Here is an 18,839-nt window from a genome sequence, read left to right on the forward strand (position 1 = left end):
TCTGTATTTTGTGTTTCATATGCTGGGATTTCCAGATCCCTTGTACTACAAAGCAATCTGGCAGTCCTTGAAGTTTAACACAGTTTAATTTTTTTTTCATTCTTCCTTTCATAGTGAATAAACTAATTTCCCTCAATATGTTTCTTATCTATTCATTTAATCTGTCTTTATCTCAACACAACTCTTTGCAATCTTCTCAAACTATGCTTGGTCCTTTCATCCAACTCTTTATAAATAGTTGAGACCCCATTGCTGATCCCTGTGACACCTGTAGGACCATAAGACTTAGGTGGAAAATAAGGCCATTCAACCCTGCCTGGTCTGCCATTGAAATCATAGTTGATGTATTTTTCATTTTAACCCCATTTTCCTGCCTTCTCCCCATAACATCTGATATCCTTAATAATCAAAAATCTACCTTTGTAGTGGCGCTATGGCGGCAGTCCAAGAAGGCATTGAACCGGCTATGTGACGTCAGTGCGTGATGACGTCAGCACATGTCAATCTGGTTTATTCACCCAAAAAACACCTTGCATGGTTATTTCAAAGTGTCCACTGTGATCCCAGTGACCACAATTGGTGACCCCGATGAGTCCAAAAGCAATTTTTTGGACAAACATGGACTCTGCAGCCATTGCTGTGAAGCTGCCACCTTTCTGGACAGCTGAGCCTGAACTGTGGTTCCAACAGGCACAATTTCACCTTCGCAAAGTCGAGTTGGACACCACTCGTTATATCATCTCATCAGTGCCCTGGACCAGGCCGTCGCTAAGACTTCTTATGGGATCCACTACGTACCAGCAAGTATGATGCTTTAAAAGAACTTTTATTGCAGGTATATGGTATGTCCTGTAGGGAAAGGGCAGCCAAACTACAATATCTCAATGGGTTGGAAGACTGCACCCCTTCAGAACTAATGCTATTCCTGGCATGTGGTGAAAATCCCAATAATGCTATTCGAGCAGTTATTTTTAGAGCAAATGCCAGATGATATTAGCCTCTTGTTATCCAAGTGTTCATTGAAGACCCAAGGACTGTAGTGGGCAGACATTCTATGGCTGGCTAAAAAAGACAGGCAAGCCTTTCTGCCGGTTCTGGGGGGGGGGGGGGGGGGGGGGGGAGGGGAGGCCATATAGCGGCGCTTTGGTGGCACTACAACTCCCAGAAGGCATCGTGACATCAGTGCGTGAGGACGTCAGCATGTGATTCAGGCTTTTGAAAGGTTGTGTGCATTCCGAAGAGCAAATCTGCTTGTTTCACCCAAAAAACATTGCTATTTCATCACGTCCACTGTGATTCCAATGGCCATACCTCCTATAAATACACCCAATGACTTGGCGTCCACAGCTGTCTCTGGCAATGAATTCCACAGATTCACACACTCTGATGGAAAAAAAAAACTGCTCCTCACCTCGGGGTTCTAAAGACAAGTCCTTTTATTCTGAGACTGTGCTCGCTGTCCTACTCTCCCCATGTCTTCTCCACATCCACTCTATCTGGCCCTTTCAATATTTGGTATGCTTTGATGGGACTCCCCCCCCCCCCGCCCCCTCATCTAAACCAGCAAATACAGTCCAAGAGTCATCAAATGATCCCCATACGTTAACGCCCTAATCCCTGGGATCATTTTCATGAACCCTCTACTGATGACAATTCTAAAAATGACCCATTTATCTGGGCTATGATCCCCTATCTCTAAGTTTTCCAATTCTCTGTACCCCAACCATTCGCACCAGCTTACAGTTTCCTGCTTTTGGTCTCCTGAATACAAGTGGTTTACCAGTCCTCTGGAACCTCCGAGAAATCGGAGATATTTTGGTAGATTATGATCACTGCATACAATATCTCTGCAACCACTTTAAGGTTACAAACCAGAAGGTTGAGAGTACGTATCAATCTTTCATCCCATCAGCTTGCCTAATGCCTTTACCTCTAACGGTAGAGATAATTTTCAGTTCCCCTCTCCCCGTAGTCCCTTTATTTGTTGGTGTTATTTACCATGAAGATTAATCCAAGATAATTGTTCAGATTCTTTACCATTTTCCCCCATTATTAATTCCCAAGTATTATCTTTCCAAGGGGCCAATTTCCTTTATTGTTCTATTTTTATTCACCAAACGATGCTCTTACTGTTTGTTTATATATTATTTGCTCACTTGTACTTTTACTCCACTTTCTCCTTAGTTTTTTTGTTATATATAGTTTTCTGATTTTCAAAAATTCTAAATACTCTAGCTATCGTTATTCTTTGCTTCATACTACGTATCTGATAGCACCCTTAAGTTCCTCAGTTAGCCACAGTGTTGCATCCTATTTATTGTGCCCCTCTTACAGTTTCCTGATTTTGGTCTAGTGAATACATGTGGTTTACCAATCCTCTGGAACACCAAAGAATCTGAGATATTTTGGTAGATTACAACCAGTGTCTACAATAGCTCTTTGCCACCACCATGCCATTGCTAAGATTTGGCCAATTCTGACCTCATTCCATTGTAATTACCTTTATTTAAGGCCAGTAGCTTCAACAACAAAGGTAAAAAGGTTCTATTATTGTCACATGATACTACTTTTTTTTAAAGAATGTAACATGCATGAAATTCTTTAACTTTTGTCTACTGTAAGGCAGACAGAGAGTCACCCCCTACAGCACCTAATGTTCCTTGGCGGTCTCCCCTCCAAGTACTGACCAGTCCTGTGCCTGCTTAGCTTCCTAGATCATTCAATCCCAGGCATATTCAGGCTAGACAAATTTTTTACCCACAAATTAAATTTGAAATTCTAACATACCATATTCACTTTTCCTAGAGGATATTTTACAACAATATATAGTACTGCTGTCAGATTGTATAATACCAAATCATTACTAATTGCTCTAAGAAACCATTTCAAATATACTCAATGAACCACATTTTTAAGAGGCAATAAAAATTATGATTCGCCATTACTGAACTATTGAATTGTTTATTGTCACATGCACAAAGTACAGTGAAAAGCTTTATTTAGATGCTATCCAGAGAAGCCAACTAATGTTTAAGAACAGCAAATAGTGCAATAATAAAACAAAAGTGTGCGGTGTAGTGTTATGGCAAGTCGAAGATTGCAGGGTATAGACTTGTAAAGACAAAGTTCAGGGTAGAGAGAAAAGAATAATTAAATAGTGCAAGGGCACTATCTTTACTCTATCTTTACTGCGAGAGTTCAATTTAAGAATATGATAAGAGGAGGGAAATGTCCTTGAATTTAGAGGTTTGTGTTTTCAAGCAATGTTTCTTCTGTCCAATAGAAAGTTGAAATGGATTCATTAATATGTTGGCAGTTCCCTTGAGGCAGGGAAGGTATAGACAGAATTAACGGAGGAAGGTTCATTTGCATTTTGTCCTGAGCTCCATCCACCAACCTCTGTAGTTTCTGGGAGTCTTGGGTTAGAGCAGTTTCTATATTAAGCTGTGAAACATTGAAACAATACACTTTCGCTGGTGCATCAATAAAAGTTGGTAAGAGACCTCAGGGACATGCCAAATTTCCTCAATTCTCTAAGCATTAGATAATAAATACAGGTAACAGTTTCTAAACAAAAGTAACTGTTGAAATAAATTATGCCTTAAAAACTTGTACTGTACTTTATTTACTTACTTCTGCATCATGGATTTCCTAATGACAAGTTCTTCATCCAAATCAGCTTCATTGGCCAGGAAAAGTAGACGTTTGAATGTGTCATCAACTCCAACAAAGTCCCTTTGTTCTACTGCACATCATCAAAAATACAAAAATAAAACTTGTCATTTCAGCCATGCCATGATAATAAAGACATCTGGGAGACATATGGTCTTTGGGAAAGGATCAGTGGGGAAGGCTACTCAAATGAATCACAGCTTCAAATTTTTTTGTATCTCAGATGGGGTTAAGATGGCATATTCTGCCCCAAGCAGCTGGCTGAGAACAACAATTAATTCCATGTGGAGTTGATAAATATTCACTCTCTTTTAGTTTCAATTTTTGCAAGTTCTGCTTGATAGGGACTACTGAAACAGAACTTCACTATTAGATATATTCAAGTCTGACAAGATACCTCACTGGTTGAGTATAGATAATGCAATGCTCAAGATTCTACAAACCACCTGAAACAAAGCCAACTGCTTGTTTAACACCTCGACTGGTACAAACATTCACCTCCTCAATCAGTGGTGCACTGTGATTATGATATATACCATTCATAAATTGTACATTGCAACTTGACACGGCTTCATCAACGATGCTATAAAAAACTGCAACTTATTCTATCAAAATTGACAAGGCAAAATGTGCAGAGGAATGTAAACTCCTGTCACATCACTCAGAAACTTGTCATTTCTTCATTGCAGTAAGTTAAAAATCTAAGAACTTCTCTCTTAATAGCAATGTAGGAGGTCTTTCCTCAAAAGTACTGCAATAGCTTAAGAAAGTAGCTCATCATCACATTCCAATAGGCTATTAGGGAAGCTCAATAAAAGTTGGCCTACATCTCATCTTTATCATTTAAAAGTAGTTAAAGGACTAGATTCAAGTGTAGAAATTACAAAAATTGTTGGGCCAACTTGTGCATTTGTTGATCCTCACCAGGCCTGAGATTCTGAGATCCTTGAGATAAATTACCAGTTCCCACAATGAATGGAAATCGCTACATAATATTCACAAAGACTTGTGTCAAAGCCAGATAAATTACAAGCTTAAGATGAATATAGTCAAAGTTTCTGAATTAGTTTATGTCACTGTAGCACATCAAAGAAGAAATCCCAGATTTTGCATTTTTCCATATCTCGATGAAGGGCTCAAGCCTGAAACATCGGTTATGTATTTTTAATCTTTGCTATATAAAGGACACGGATTGACCTGCTGAGTTTCTCCAGCATTGTGCTTTTAGTTCAACCATGGTGTCTGCAGACTTTTGTGTTTTACTTCTATCCCAAATTTGCTGTTAGTGTTCCTGTCCATCTCTATAAACTGTTCCATTTGAGAGTCTTATCCATGGGAAATACAAACATCCACCATGTCAAGGACAATCTTTGTTGCATGAGGAAAAGACTAGATTTTAATGGCACACAAAACCATTAAATAGCAAGCTGTCCTGCAAAACCTGTTTTATGTCTGGATTGCAACGCCTTCACATATATAAAACAATATACAGAATATTTTTTTAAAATGTTCACTGCAAATATCACCTTTATGAGTACTGCCTAGTTTTTAAATCCTATAAAGTTACCTGTGCCTTTTCATTGCTGGCCTGCTGCATGTGAGCATTTGATACTGTAAGGTACGTTTGAGTTAAATAAATGGCATAATGACATTTGACACCAGAAAATCAGTGTCAAAGTTTAGCTGCATTGTTGTGGGCAGCTTTCTTTGAGTCGGATGTTGTTCCATCACTTTGCTCCTGTAAAAAGAGCACTAAAAGTAAACTAAACAGACTGAATGGTTAGGAGGATGGATAAACTGCCAACCAAACAAGGAGTCATCTCCTTGAGTTCTGCGGCATCGGTGAGTACTCCATCACACTCTTGACTTGTGTCCCACGAATGGTGATAAGGCTTTGGATATGTCAAGAGGAGATCACTCACTGGATAATACTTAAATGTTAAGATAATATTAACCCGCTTTTGTAACCACAGCATTAATTTGGTTGCTTCATTTAAACTTCTGATCCATTGTCACTCCTACGATGTTAAAAGTTGGGGATGAACGCCACTGAATGTGAAAGATAGGTGGTTAGATTCTCTTGTTGGAGATACTCATTGCCTCATTTGAGGCAGATGTTTCTTGCTCATGAATGTTTTGTGCATAGAAGCAGATTGCTGAGGAATTAAAAATTACATGATCAGATTTTCTCCTGTCTAACCTGATCTGCTGAATATTTCTAACATTCTCCTTTATTTCAAACTTCTAGTAGCTGATACGTTCTGTAATTCACAGTTCCAGTATTTTTTTTTCCACTCTTCCTAATCCCCTCAATATTTTCCCCTTCTCTCTATTAGTACTCTGACAGATGGACCATTAGTGATTAACAAACATTCATCAATCTCTCTTACTATTCACAACTTTTCTATCAACTGAGTAATCTTGAACTCTAACCTTATCACCAACATTCCCTTCATTGTTTATGCCTCCTAGCACCTTAAAATACATGTTTTCTCCATTTCCACTTCTGATGAATTACCATCAACCTGAAACATTCTCCCTCTATACATAATATACAAAAGCATCCTAATCTGCTGAATACCTTTTCAACATTTTCTGTTTTATTTCAGATTTCCAACATCTGCAGAATTGTTGACTTCCCAGTTTTTCTGTTATCTTCTTGACATACTCAGTCATACACTGCCTTGATGTCAAAGGTAGTCACTCTCACTTGTCCAGATTTACCACTTTGGATCACAGCCATAATAAGGTCTGGACTGTGGTCTGCCTTTCATTTGGACAACAATTTTCCAATATTTATCAAATATTGATTACTCACTGACTTTTGAAACCATACACTTAATCCAGCACTCCAATGAGTCAAAATTTACATGCAGTCATTAGGCCACAACTACTGCCAAAGTCTTGACAGGACAAGAAACAGACCACTGCAATAATCAAATCAAAACTAAATCTAAATGTACTGGACAGGGATAGTGCTGGGTCCACAGCTGTGCACAATACACATGAGATTTGGAGGAGGGGACCTAACATACTATATCTAAGTTTGCTGATAACAATACATCGAATGGGAAAGCAAATTGTTTAGAGTCTGCAAAGATACAAATAGATTAAGTAAGTTGGCAAGGATCTGACAGAGGCAACGTTAGCACATGTGAGGTCATCCATTTTGGAAGAAAAGGGTAAATCAGTCTACTATCTAAATGGTGAAAAATTACAGCATGCTCTTGTGCAGAGATCTGGGAGTGCTTGTACATGAATCACAGAAGGTATTTTGTAGGTGCAGCACATAATCAAGAAGGCATTCAGTATCTGGCAACTGTACAGTGTACTGATGAAGCTCCACCTGAAGTAGCAGTACGGTCTCCTTATTTGAAAAAGGATAAAACAGCTTTAGAGGCGGTGCAGAGTTAGCTCGTCAAGTTGATTCTGGATATGAGGGGGTTATCTTGTGAGGAGAGATACAGTAGCCTGAGAATATGCTCACTGGAGTTTAGAAGAATGGGGGGTGGGGATTCTTATAGAAACAAAGTTATGAAAAGAGTAGATAAAATAGAAGCAGAGAGGTTGCTTCCATTGGCAGGTGAGGCTACCTCAAGAATTGAAGGAGTAGGTTTAAAACAGAGATGAGGAGAAACAGCTTCTTCCATAGAGTAATGTGTATGTACAATTCTATGCCCAATAAAGCAGTAGGGTCTGTCTCATTACATGTATTTAAGACTCAAAAAGATTTTTGAATAGCAGGGGAAATTTCAAGGTCGTATGTATAATCTCTGGCAATAAATTTAAACTTTGATGCAATTTTCTTGTGCCCTGTCCAGGGATAAATCATTACAGGTCCATACGGTTGCTTAATAAGTATTAAGCAATCATACAAGCAGCTCTCAAAGGGACTGCTACCAAACAAATCTTCTGTGGCAGTTACACTCATGGAACTACAAGAAGTGGCATAAAGTATTTGTGATTACAATTCGACTTGCTAATGGCATTTTCAAAAATTACTCAGTTTGTTACTTTCTCTCTTGGAAAATGTTTTACCTGCTTTATTTTTCCCTTTCTGTCCTGGCACAGGTTCAGAGCAATCGTGCATCTTGCACATCAACATCGACATTGTGGCATCATGTGCACGGAACAGGTCAATCACCTCGTGCAGAGCAGCATCAGTAATGAGGTCACAACTGACCACCAATACATCTGTCTGCAAAACGAACAAAAAATATTTTTCATGCATTAGAATTTTCAAGACTCTGAATCAAAATGACCCAAATTATATGACAGTTTCATTAACACCAGATTACATCAAAACCTAAAACCAACTTAAATTAATATATTAGACAAAGAGCTTGATAAAAAGCCTTCTGGTCCACGCACTGTACCCACCAAATACACCAATTAACCTACAATCCCCACACATTTTTAGAAGGTGGGAGAAAACCGAAGGACCCGGAGGAAACCCTTGCAGGCATGGGTAGAACATATAAACTTCTTGTAGACAGCGCTGATACAAACCCCGATTACTGGTTCCGTAATAGCACTGGGCTAACTATTATGCAAAGCATGCCGCAAAGTCAGCTAAGTCCTATAAAGAGAAAGTGAATAGGCATTCCATCTTTGATTATGATGGTTAAAGGATGCACGATAGCTAGAAAAACAATGCCTCATTCAAAAGACTAGATCTCCAAAATTAAAGATACCAGTAGAGTGTACTTCAGTGACCTCACGGATTGCACGCCTTTTAGGATGGCTCAAATCTTCAACCAAATGAATCAGTTGCATATTACACTTAGTACCAAGCTGGTTATTTTACACGAAGAAACACAAAAGCTGCAGATACTGTTACCCTCTATTCAAAATAAAAGGTCCAGACATGATCATTTCTACCCATGGATTCTACCTGATCTGTTGAGTTCCTCCTGCAATTCTTTGACTACTACACCTGCTTGAATGCAATGATAAATTCTAGAAAGGTAGAATAATAATTCAATTTATTGTCCTGGATCAACAATCTATGAAAGAAAACATTAATTGTGAACTGAAGTCAACATCACTTTCAAATAAGAAATAATTCACCACTTTTTCCCATTCTAATTCAATAACAAATTGCGGCCTTTGATAACATGTATAAATAGTTCTGAGATCAGATTCCTGCACATAAATAACTAATAAAGCAACAGGCTTCCATAATCAAAACAGGATATGCGTAGCAAGTGGGAGGGCACTGAAGAATGCAGTGGAGCAGAAAGATCTAGAAATAACGGTTCATCATTCCCTGAAGGTAGAATCTCATGTGGATTGGGTGGTGAAGAAGGCTTTTGGTATGCTGGCCTTTATAAATCAAAGCATAGAATACAGGAGTTGGGAGGTGACGTTGAGACTGTTCAAGGCATTTGTCAGGCCAAATTTGGAATACTGTGTGCAGTTCTGGTCACCGAATTATAGGAAAGATATCAACAAGGTAGAGAGAGGGCAGAGAAGATTTACGAAAATGTTACCTGGGTTTAAGGATCTAGATTACAAAGAAAGATTGAGCAGATTACGTCCTTATTCCTTGGAGTGTAGAAGGTTGAGGGGGGATTTGATAGGGGTATTTAATATTATGAGGGGGATAGATAGAGTTGATGTGGATAGACTTTTTTCCTTGAGGGTAGGAGAGATTGAAACAAGAGGCTAAGGGTTAAGGAGCAAAAGTTTAGAAGTAACATGAGGGGGAAATTCTTCACTTAGAGAGTGGTTGCTGTATGGAATGAGCTTCCAGAAGAAGTAGTGGTGGCAGGGTCCATTTAGTAATTTAAGGAAAAATTGGATAGGTATATGAATGGGAGGGGAATGGAGGGATATGGGCAAAGTGCAGGTAAGTGGGACTAGAGGTGCAGACTAGAAGTGCCGAGATGGCCTGTTTCTGTGCTGTAAGAGTTATATGATTATTAATCGCAGCTGCTTTTTTTAATGACTATTTTTTCTTGTCATTTTGCCTTGCTAAACAGAAAGCATTAACAAAAGTGGAAATAATAGGAATTAACCTTTATTTCATCATTATGTCATCCACTGGTCAAAAAAAGTCTTAAAATGAATTTATTAAATAAATATCATTATCATTGATTAATTTCTCTTTAGACTACTCACTGTAACATTTGTGCCAATCTCTTGTGGCATACGAGATAACACCTTGATCAACATTATGACATACAATGTAATATAATGCTTCCATTCTTTTTGCAAATGTTTCTTGCATAAAGTCTGACAGAGGCTCAGTAACTTGCAGTGCCAGCAGAGGAATTTCATATTAATTTTAAAATATATAATTTAGAGATACAGCACGGTAACAGGCCCTTCTGGCCCATTAGCCTATGCCGTCCAATTACACCCATGTGACCAAATTACTGACTAACCCCATCCGTCTTTGGAATATGTGAGAAAACTGGAGCACCAGGAGGAAACCCACAGAGCCACAAGGTGAATGGACAAATTCCTGACAGACAGCGGTGGATTTGAACCTGGGCCATTGACACTAACATCATTGTGCTAACCGCTACGCTAACTGTGCAAGTTTGTTATCTTGCATTCATGGAGTAATCAATCAAAGCTATGCCAGTTAAATAGAGAGCTCTTTTGTATGAGGACATAAAAGTCGAAAGGGAAAGAGCAAACTCACACCATGGATCAAAATTCCCACTCTTCGCAAAAATGAGTCATAGCCTCTTTAAAATGGTTTGATATTTTAAAGAGCTGAAAAGTATTTTACCTTATCACCCAAGCCAGATAACTCCATGTAATTTTAAAATTGCACATGCTTAAATATTACAGCATGGAAATAGGCCCTCTGGCTAAACTTGCCCATCCTAACCAAATGAGTCTCATTTACCTGCATTTGGTCCCAAACCCTCTAAACCCACCAGCAACTTTACTGCAAACATGTTGGTATTCCTCCTGTTTAGGTTCAATCCATCCTTCAAGCAAAGGTCCCATATGCCCTGGAAAAGACCCCTATGATCTGTCTTTTTTTAAATTCTCCCTCCTGCACCTGCTCTTTTTGCCACAAATTCAACTGTACCATTGTCCTAATTCTGGTCTCACTAGCATATGGCACAGAACACAAGAACAGGCTGTGGGGGGGTGGGGGTGGGGGTGGCATTTACAACTACACAAAATAATAGCTTGGCCATGACTGAAGGACTGTGCAGCTGAGATTTCCATGCTACGGGAAAGATTCAACCATAATGCAGTGGTTACAGAGAAAATTTAGAAGGATGTTGCTTAGGATGGAGCTATGGGGAGAGGTTGGATAGATTGAGTATATGTGTTTCAGTAAAGAGAAGGCAGATGTTGACCTGAATGAGATCTACTAAATTATGAGGGGCATAAATAAGGTAGATATGGGAATTTTCTTCCCTTAGCAGAGATATTTATAACTGAAGGGCATTGATTTAAGATTTAGAGGAAATATTTTTTGCATCCTGAACATGATCCTGGGTGTACTTCTCCTTGTGGCGTACAAGCAGAGATTGTGGTCAACAGGACCAGAATTGAAGACAGTGAAAGTATGGTCAAGGGAGACAGAGGAGTGCTTTGAATCAGTGAGTGCACCATATTCAAGGACTCATCTTCAAACTTGAATAAATATACCATGGCCGTCACCAACTTCATCAGAACATGTGTGGATAAGTGAGTCTCCACGCGCACATACTGTGAGTACTCTAATCAAAAGCAGTGGATGAATCAAAGTATCAACCTACTGAGGGCAAGGTTGATGGTGTTTAAGATTGGTGATCCAAATCTCTACAGGCAGTCCAGTAATGACCTATGGAAGGCTATCTTAGCAGCAAAGAGGCGATTTCAAGGGAAACTAAGAGACAGTCAGATACTTGCCATTACATCCTACAAGGCGAAGCCTAACATTACAAATAGCTGTGATGCTTTACTACCTAATGAACTGAACATCTTCTATGCTCACTTTGAAAAGGAGAATTCAACAGTACCAATGAGAATCCCTGCAGAAGCTAGTGACCCTGTGATATCTGTCTCCAAGGCCAACATCAGGATGAACACTCGGAAGGCGTCAGGCCCTGTTGGTGTACCTGGCTGGGCACTGAAAATCTGTTCATGGACATCATCAATCTCTCATTGCTGCAGTCAGAGGTTCCCACCTGCTTTAAAAGGGCATCAATCATCCTGGTCCCCAAGAAGTGGAGAGTGAGCTGCCTCAATGACTACAGCCCCATAGCATTCATATCTTCTGTGATGAAATGATCTGAGAGGGTGGTCATGGCTGCAATTAATTCAAACCTAAGTAAAGATCTGGCCCTCTGCAAGTCACTTAATGCCACCATCACTCGGTAGCAGATGCAAGCTCACTGGCTCTCCACTCAGCTCTGGATCACCTGGACAAAGGCAACACGTACATCAGGCTGCTTTTCATCGATTACAGCTCAGCTTTCAACCCCTTAGTACTGGTCAGACCAAACCCTGGGCCTCTGCACCTCCCTCTGAAACTTGATCCTTGACTCTCTCATCAGAAGATCACAGTCAGTACACATCAGTAACGTCTTATCCTCACTGACAATCAACACAGGTGCACCTCAAGGATGCATGCTTTGCCTTATTGCTTGACTCTCGCTACATCCATGACAGTGTGACCAGACACAATGCAAATGCCATCTACAAATATATCAATGATACCACAGTTGTCGGCAGAATCACAGACGGCAATTAGGAAACATACAGGAGGGAGTTAGATCAGCTAGATGAGTGGTGTCACAACAAAAACTTTGCACTCAACGCTGGCAAAACTAAGAAACTGATTGTGGACTTCAGAAAGGGAAAATCAGGAGAACACAAACCAGTCGTCATCAAGGGTTCAGCAGTGGCACGGGAAAAGAACTTATCCTGGGGTCTTCACGTTGATGCAACCATGAAGAAGGCTCACCAGCGATTATACTTCATTAGAAGTTTGAGGAGATTTGGGATGTCACCAAAGACTCTTGCAAATTTCTAAAGGTGTACCATGGAGAGCATTCTGACTGATTGCATCATTGTCTGGTATGGAGGTGCCAGGAAGAGGCTACATAAAGTTGTGAACTCAGCCAGTGCCATCATGGACATTGGTCTTCATTCCATTGAGAACATCTACAAGAGGCAGTGTCTGAAGAAAGCAATCTCTATCATCAAGGACCCTCACCACCAAAACCATGCCCTCTTCTCACTCCTACCATCAGGAAGGAGGTACAGGAGCCTGAAGACGAAAACCCAGCGGTGTTTTTCCCCTTTACCATCAGATTTCTGAATGGACTATGAACCACAGACACTACTTCACTTTTCCTCCTATTTTGCACTAATTTATTTATTTTTTAAAAATATATAATTTATAGCAATTTTTCCACCTGTAATGCAGCCGCAAAAGAATGAATTTCATGACACATGCTCATGACAATAAATTCTGAATGAAATATGGAAAGCATACACAATAGAGTGATTAAAATCGCTTCCAGCATTTAATAGGTACTGAGAAGAACACTTGAAAAGCCATGGCATTGAAGACATGGGCAAAATGCTGGAAAGCAGTATTCATGCAAATACTAAGCATAGGTAGTTGACAGCTGGCATGGTCAAGGTTACATGATTCCTTGACGCCATGACATTGCTGGACTACAGGGAATTCAAGTAGGGTGTTCAAGAAAAGATGAAAGACAATGACACATCAGGAAAAGGAACCTGGCTTTGGGATAACTCCTGTAGAGGATAAATGGGCCAAGTTTGCATACTGGGGAAAGAGGTCAAAGAAGAAATGCAATCATTTATGAGTAGCTGGACTTGGGAACCAAAAGATGCAATGCACGTTTAGTGTAGCGGTTGGCACAACGTTGTTACAGTGCCAGCGACCCGGGTTCAAATCTGGTGCTGTTTGTGAGGAGTTTGTACATTCTCCTTGTGTCTGTGTGGGTGTTCTCTGGGTGCTCCAGTTTCTTACCAACATTTTAAACACACAGGGATTGTAGGTTAATTGGGGTATTTGGTTTGCATGAGCTTGTGGGCCGGAAATCCCCATTACTGTGCCGCATATCTAAATTAAATTAAGTTACTGGAATGAAATAGCAATGAATTTAGGAATCAGAAGTTTGATGCCATAAATTAGGTGACCTTAAAGGGACCATTATAAAATGTGAAGCAAGAAGCTCAAAAAGACGTGCTCCTGCATTATAATAGTTGGCAAACTGTTTGAAACGGAGGGTTGGGAAAAGGCCATAAGCAGAACACTACTGGTTATCAGAATGAAATTTAAATACCCCTCGAGCACTCAACCCATACCCTACCACAAAAAAAATTGCTGATGCTGCTCATTAGATTACAACTGGAATAGGTATGAAGTTCTCACCTGCTTTCCTTAATCTAGCCATAATCAATTACCGGTGCTTAGCAACCCAACCCAGATATTGCTTGCCAGAAAAATAGCCTTCCTACGTACTTCATTAAAACACAAAATCTTGTTCCATTTGATATTACAAATAAGTCACTGTAATTTACTAGATTGTTAAAATTACAAGTCATTCAACAAATTACACAGAAGGCTAATAACATGGAATGTGAGATACAAACAAGACACAAATTGCAATTACTGCAAAAACAAGAATAAACAGTGAAAATTATTGTTAAATAGGAGTGACTACGCAGGATGTAGATATCATCAAGTTTTTCTTTTTCCAATTTCTATATACTTATCAGAAGTATTTGCTTATCAACTATTTAACTGGATTAAAACAAAGTTTTAGCATTGGGGAACAAAGACGCATCATCCTTAATTGAAAATGGAATAAAAGCTCTTGCATTTATCTTGTTCAATGTCAATATTATCGTCAGTCATCTGAATTGATAGATCAGGTAAAATATGTTTGTGGCTTTACTTTCTAATATAATCTCTACCACTTTCAGTGTGCAAGTTAAGAGTTAACGCCACTGGTCCAGCATATGAGGTCAAATATGTCATCAAAATCATTCCACTTTTTTTATAAAGATGAAGACTAGCACAATGGGAATTGCAATGAACCATGTCTTGAGGATATCGTCTATCCAAATGCTATCCTCAAGAGTCGGAAACTCGCCTACTGACTGAGAGAGAATTGAAACTGCAGGTGGTTCCATAATTGATACTGTGGCCATCCTCATTATCCAGGATACATTCAAGCCCTAGAAATTCAGCACCAACTGACCAATCATAATCTGTTAGTGCCAGAAATCCAAGGCAACTCAAAGATGCTGCATGCAGCAGGACTTCCTGATCCAAGCTGCAGAAACCACAAGACAAATAGAACCAAAATATCATTTAAAATTAGACATCTCAAAAGCAATGACACAAACACTGACTAATTAAAAAAAACAGCCTTGATCAAGCAAAGGCAGGAATTTGCTCATACATTCCAGTTAGGTAACTTGTCCTGTTCCTCAGAATCCAAAGTTGGAGCAGGAACTGACTAAGATTTTCCAATGCAATGGCTGAGATATCTGCTCATGGATCTACACCAGGCCACAAGTCCATTCATTTTATGAAGATTTTGCAGTTAGGAGCCAAGTTACAATTGTTCTTTTGTAATACTTTTTCAGTAATGTTTTAATCAGTTCAACGTGATTTTTAGTCTTAATTTTTTTCAAATAATGCTTTACTTATCATTTTCATATTCAGCATTCTGACTGATTGCATCACTGTCTGGTATGAACGTACCAATGCATAGGACAGGAAAAGAACTACGGAGAGTTGTTAATTCAGCCGGTGACATCACGGGAACCAGTCTTCACTCCATCGAGGATATCTACAAGAGGTGGTGTCTTAACAAAGCAACCTCTATCCTCAAGGGCCCTCATGTCCCAGACCATGGTCTTTTCACACTGCTACTATCAGGAAAAAGGTACAGGAGCTTGAAGATGAGCACCCAGTAATACAAGGACAGCTTCTTACCCTCTACCATCAGATTTCTGAATTGACAATGAACCACAGACACTACCTCACCTTATCCTACTTAATTTATAACAATATTTGGATTGTAATGTTGCTACAGAACAATGAATTTTGTGTCATGTTCATGACAATAACTTTGGATTCTGATTATTTATTTTCATCTGGGACATTTGGAATCATTCCAAGGGTTTGACATCCTTCAGAAAGGCAGACTTTGGGGCAATGGTTCTCAACCTTTTTCCTTCAACTCACATACCACTTTAAGTAATTCCAATGCCATCGGTGCTCTGTGATTAGTAAGGGATTACTTAAGGTGGTATGTGAGTGGGAAGGGAAGGTTGAGAACCACTGCTCTAGACCCAATTGTTACTGAAATATTGTCAGTGGCCAATTTCCTTTGGAGTAATGCACATAACAAGTCAATTAAGTACAATTAAAACAGTGGTTTTCACCACCTTAAGCAATGCCTTTCTAATCACAGAGCATCGATGGCCTAGGAATTACTTAAAGTGGTATGTGAGTGGAAAGAAAAAGGTTGAGAACCATTGGTTCAAAGTCTGCCTTTCTGAAGGATGTCAAACCCTTGGAATGATTCCAAAAGTCCCAAATGAAGATAAATAATCAGAATCCAAAGTTATTGTCATGAACATGTCACAAAATTCATTGTTCTTTGGCAGCATTACAATCCAAATATTGTTATAAATTAAATAGGATAAGGTGAGGAGTTGTCTGTGGTTCATTGTCAATTCAGAAATCTGATGGTAGAGGGTAAGAAGCTGTCCTTGTATTACTTGTATCTTCAAGCTCCTGTACCTTTTTCCTGATGGTAGCAGTGAATACATGTGCGTGGAAAGAAAAAAATTGAGAATCACTGGAATAACCCAATCAGGTCTCTTCGAACCCTGGTGCCACAAAGTGCACTGTCAATTTCGCTGAGGATGCTGAGCAAAAAATGAGAAGCTGAAGGGACACATAATCTAGGCAACATCAACAGAGCGAAATCATCATTTAATGTTTCGGGTTGGGCCCTTTAACCTCAATCTGTTTTCCCAAATAAAGAATTTCAAAATAAATCAAGATTTCAAAATCATCAATTAAATTGTCTTTTGTCAGTTACAGTTGTGTACTTCCAGCATTTTCTGTTTTTAGCTTGCATTCCTTTTGTTATAAATGTATTAATGGAAGAAAAAAAAGTAGAGAGATACAAGTACCCACCATAGAATAGGAAAGATGATCTATGAAAAATGGTGGTGCTGCCGGAGCCACTGTAATGGCAGCGCTGCCACTGGTGTAGACCAGCGGGGAGTGAGGACCAGAGACACAGTGCTCCCGCAGGGCCAACCGCCCAGTCAACTGCCGCCAGCTCTGCACAGGCTTTGAATGGCCCGTTAAAGGAGCTGACGGCAGCAGCCACGAGGGCGCAGGGCACCAGAAAAAGGGAGACCATCCCCTGTCTGAGGAGGAGAAGCGAAAGAGATGACCCATGTGGACAGTGATCATGGCAGCGGACCAGTGAGTGGGCTACGCACCTGAAAAACTAATGCATGTGGCGGGCTGCTGGCGACTCAAGGAACCCATGAAGGCCGTGGGCTGCTGTTGGGAGACTGGTGCCAGGCTGCTGACTGCCGGACACTGGCTTGAAATTAGGTGAAGGGGTACCAGGTATCGGACCCGGGATGCAAGGGGCCAAAGGCGCTGAAGAGTTCCTGACTATGTCTGAGGTTTGGATTTGGAGCTTGGGTTGCCAATGGTTTGGACTGGACTGTGTGTGACTGCAGAAGTGCTGGAGGTGAACCTACGGACACTCGGTGACTCTGGGGGGGGTCTCTCTTTTGCTTCTCTTCCTCTGGCTATAAGAGCTTCAGGCAATTTCTGCCAATGACGAATCTGTCTGCCTTACAGCAAGCAAAAGCAATTTCATGTAATAGGACACTGTTTTATTAGTAACAAAAAATTGAATCTTGATCTTGAAAAGGGCAAGAGAAGTTAAAAAAATTATTCTGAACTTCACACACCTGCCTGTTTTTTGCTTTGACCTTGACAAAGGACTCAGGCCCAAATGTTGTTTACCATTTGATTCCAATGGATGCTACATGATCTGCTGAGTTACTCCAGCATGTTTGTGCATTACTCTGAACACAACAAAACATTTTCCAATCATCAACATGAAGGGCCTCAATATGTGAAAGTGGGAGAGTCCATCTACAGCAAAAGTAATATTAATTTTGTTCATTTATTTCAGCTTGTGGCTGAAAAACCATATGTTAGCCTTCATAAATCATAGCATTGAGTATAGGAGCTGGGAAGTGATGCTGCGACTGTTTAAGGCATTGGTGAGGCCAGGTTTGGAGTACTGTGTTCAGTTCTGGTCTCCAAATTATAGGAAGGATATAGATAAGGTGGAGAGAAGATTTACAAGGATGTTACCTGGCTTAAAATACCTAGAGTACAGAGAAAAATTGAAGAGGTTAGGACTTTATTCCTTGGAATGTAGACGATTGAGAGGGGATTTGATAGAGATATTTGAAATTATGAAGGGAATAGATAGACTAGATGCAAGTAGACTCCTCCCCCTGAGAGCTGGGGAGGTTGAAACAAGAGGACACAAGTTGAGGGTAAGGGGGAAAAATTTTAGGAGAAACATTAGAGGATGCTTCTTCACTCGGAGAGTGGTGGCTGAATGGAATAATATTCCGGAGGAAATAGTTGAGGCAGAGTCAATTCTTTCATTTAAAAGGAGGCTGGATATATACATGGATAAGAGGGTTATGGGTGGAGAATAGCTGGGAGGATCTAGTGGAGTTGTTTGAGTGAACCGGCGTGGACTTGAAGGGCCGAGATGGCCTGTTTCCATGCCATAAACTGTTACATATGGTTATATAAACTCTGAATACAATTGGTGTGAAAAGGATGCCACTTTGTCACTGGGAACTCCAAATGTTGTATTTTATTTTCTGAATTTAATTGCACAAGCACAAAATAGTGAAAAAAAAAGAGTAGCAGAAAGTTACAAAAATTTGCAAATAAAACACAGAAGCTAAGGCAAATTCACTAAGAACAGACATAATTTGAAGGATTAGAAAAATATTGAAGAAATTACAAACCAGGAAACAGAAACCCGATTGCTAAAACTGCAGGCTGAGCAAGATAAAAAGAACCAGACAAAATTAGGCATTGAATGTACCTTTCAGAAATATTATTCTCTATGCAAGGAAATATAAAT

General features: G+C 39.8%; 1 protein-coding gene across 3 annotated transcripts in view; it reads right to left on the reverse strand.

The window, feature by feature from the left end:
- Positions 1-18,839, reverse strand: part of eif2b3 (eukaryotic translation initiation factor 2B, subunit 3 gamma) — a 102,586-nt gene that overhangs the window by 72,447 nt on the left and 11,300 nt on the right. For all 3 annotated transcript variants that reach the window (XR_011357884.1, XR_011357885.1, XM_069938871.1), the window contains exons 4-5: positions 7,711-7,870; positions 3,634-3,745 (exon numbers count right to left, since the gene is read on the reverse strand). Coding sequence is in view for 1 of the 3 variants with exons in the window: in XM_069938871.1 (XP_069794972.1) it covers positions 3,634-3,745; positions 7,711-7,870 (272 nt within the window). In the remaining 2 variants the exon portion in view is untranslated. The remainder of the gene's footprint in view (positions 1-3,633; positions 3,746-7,710; positions 7,871-18,839) is intronic.

Source organism: Narcine bancroftii, chromosome 5 (genome assembly GCF_036971445.1).
Source record: "Narcine bancroftii isolate sNarBan1 chromosome 5, sNarBan1.hap1, whole genome shotgun sequence".
Lineage (NCBI taxonomy): Eukaryota > Metazoa > Chordata > Chondrichthyes > Torpediniformes > Narcinidae > Narcine > Narcine bancroftii.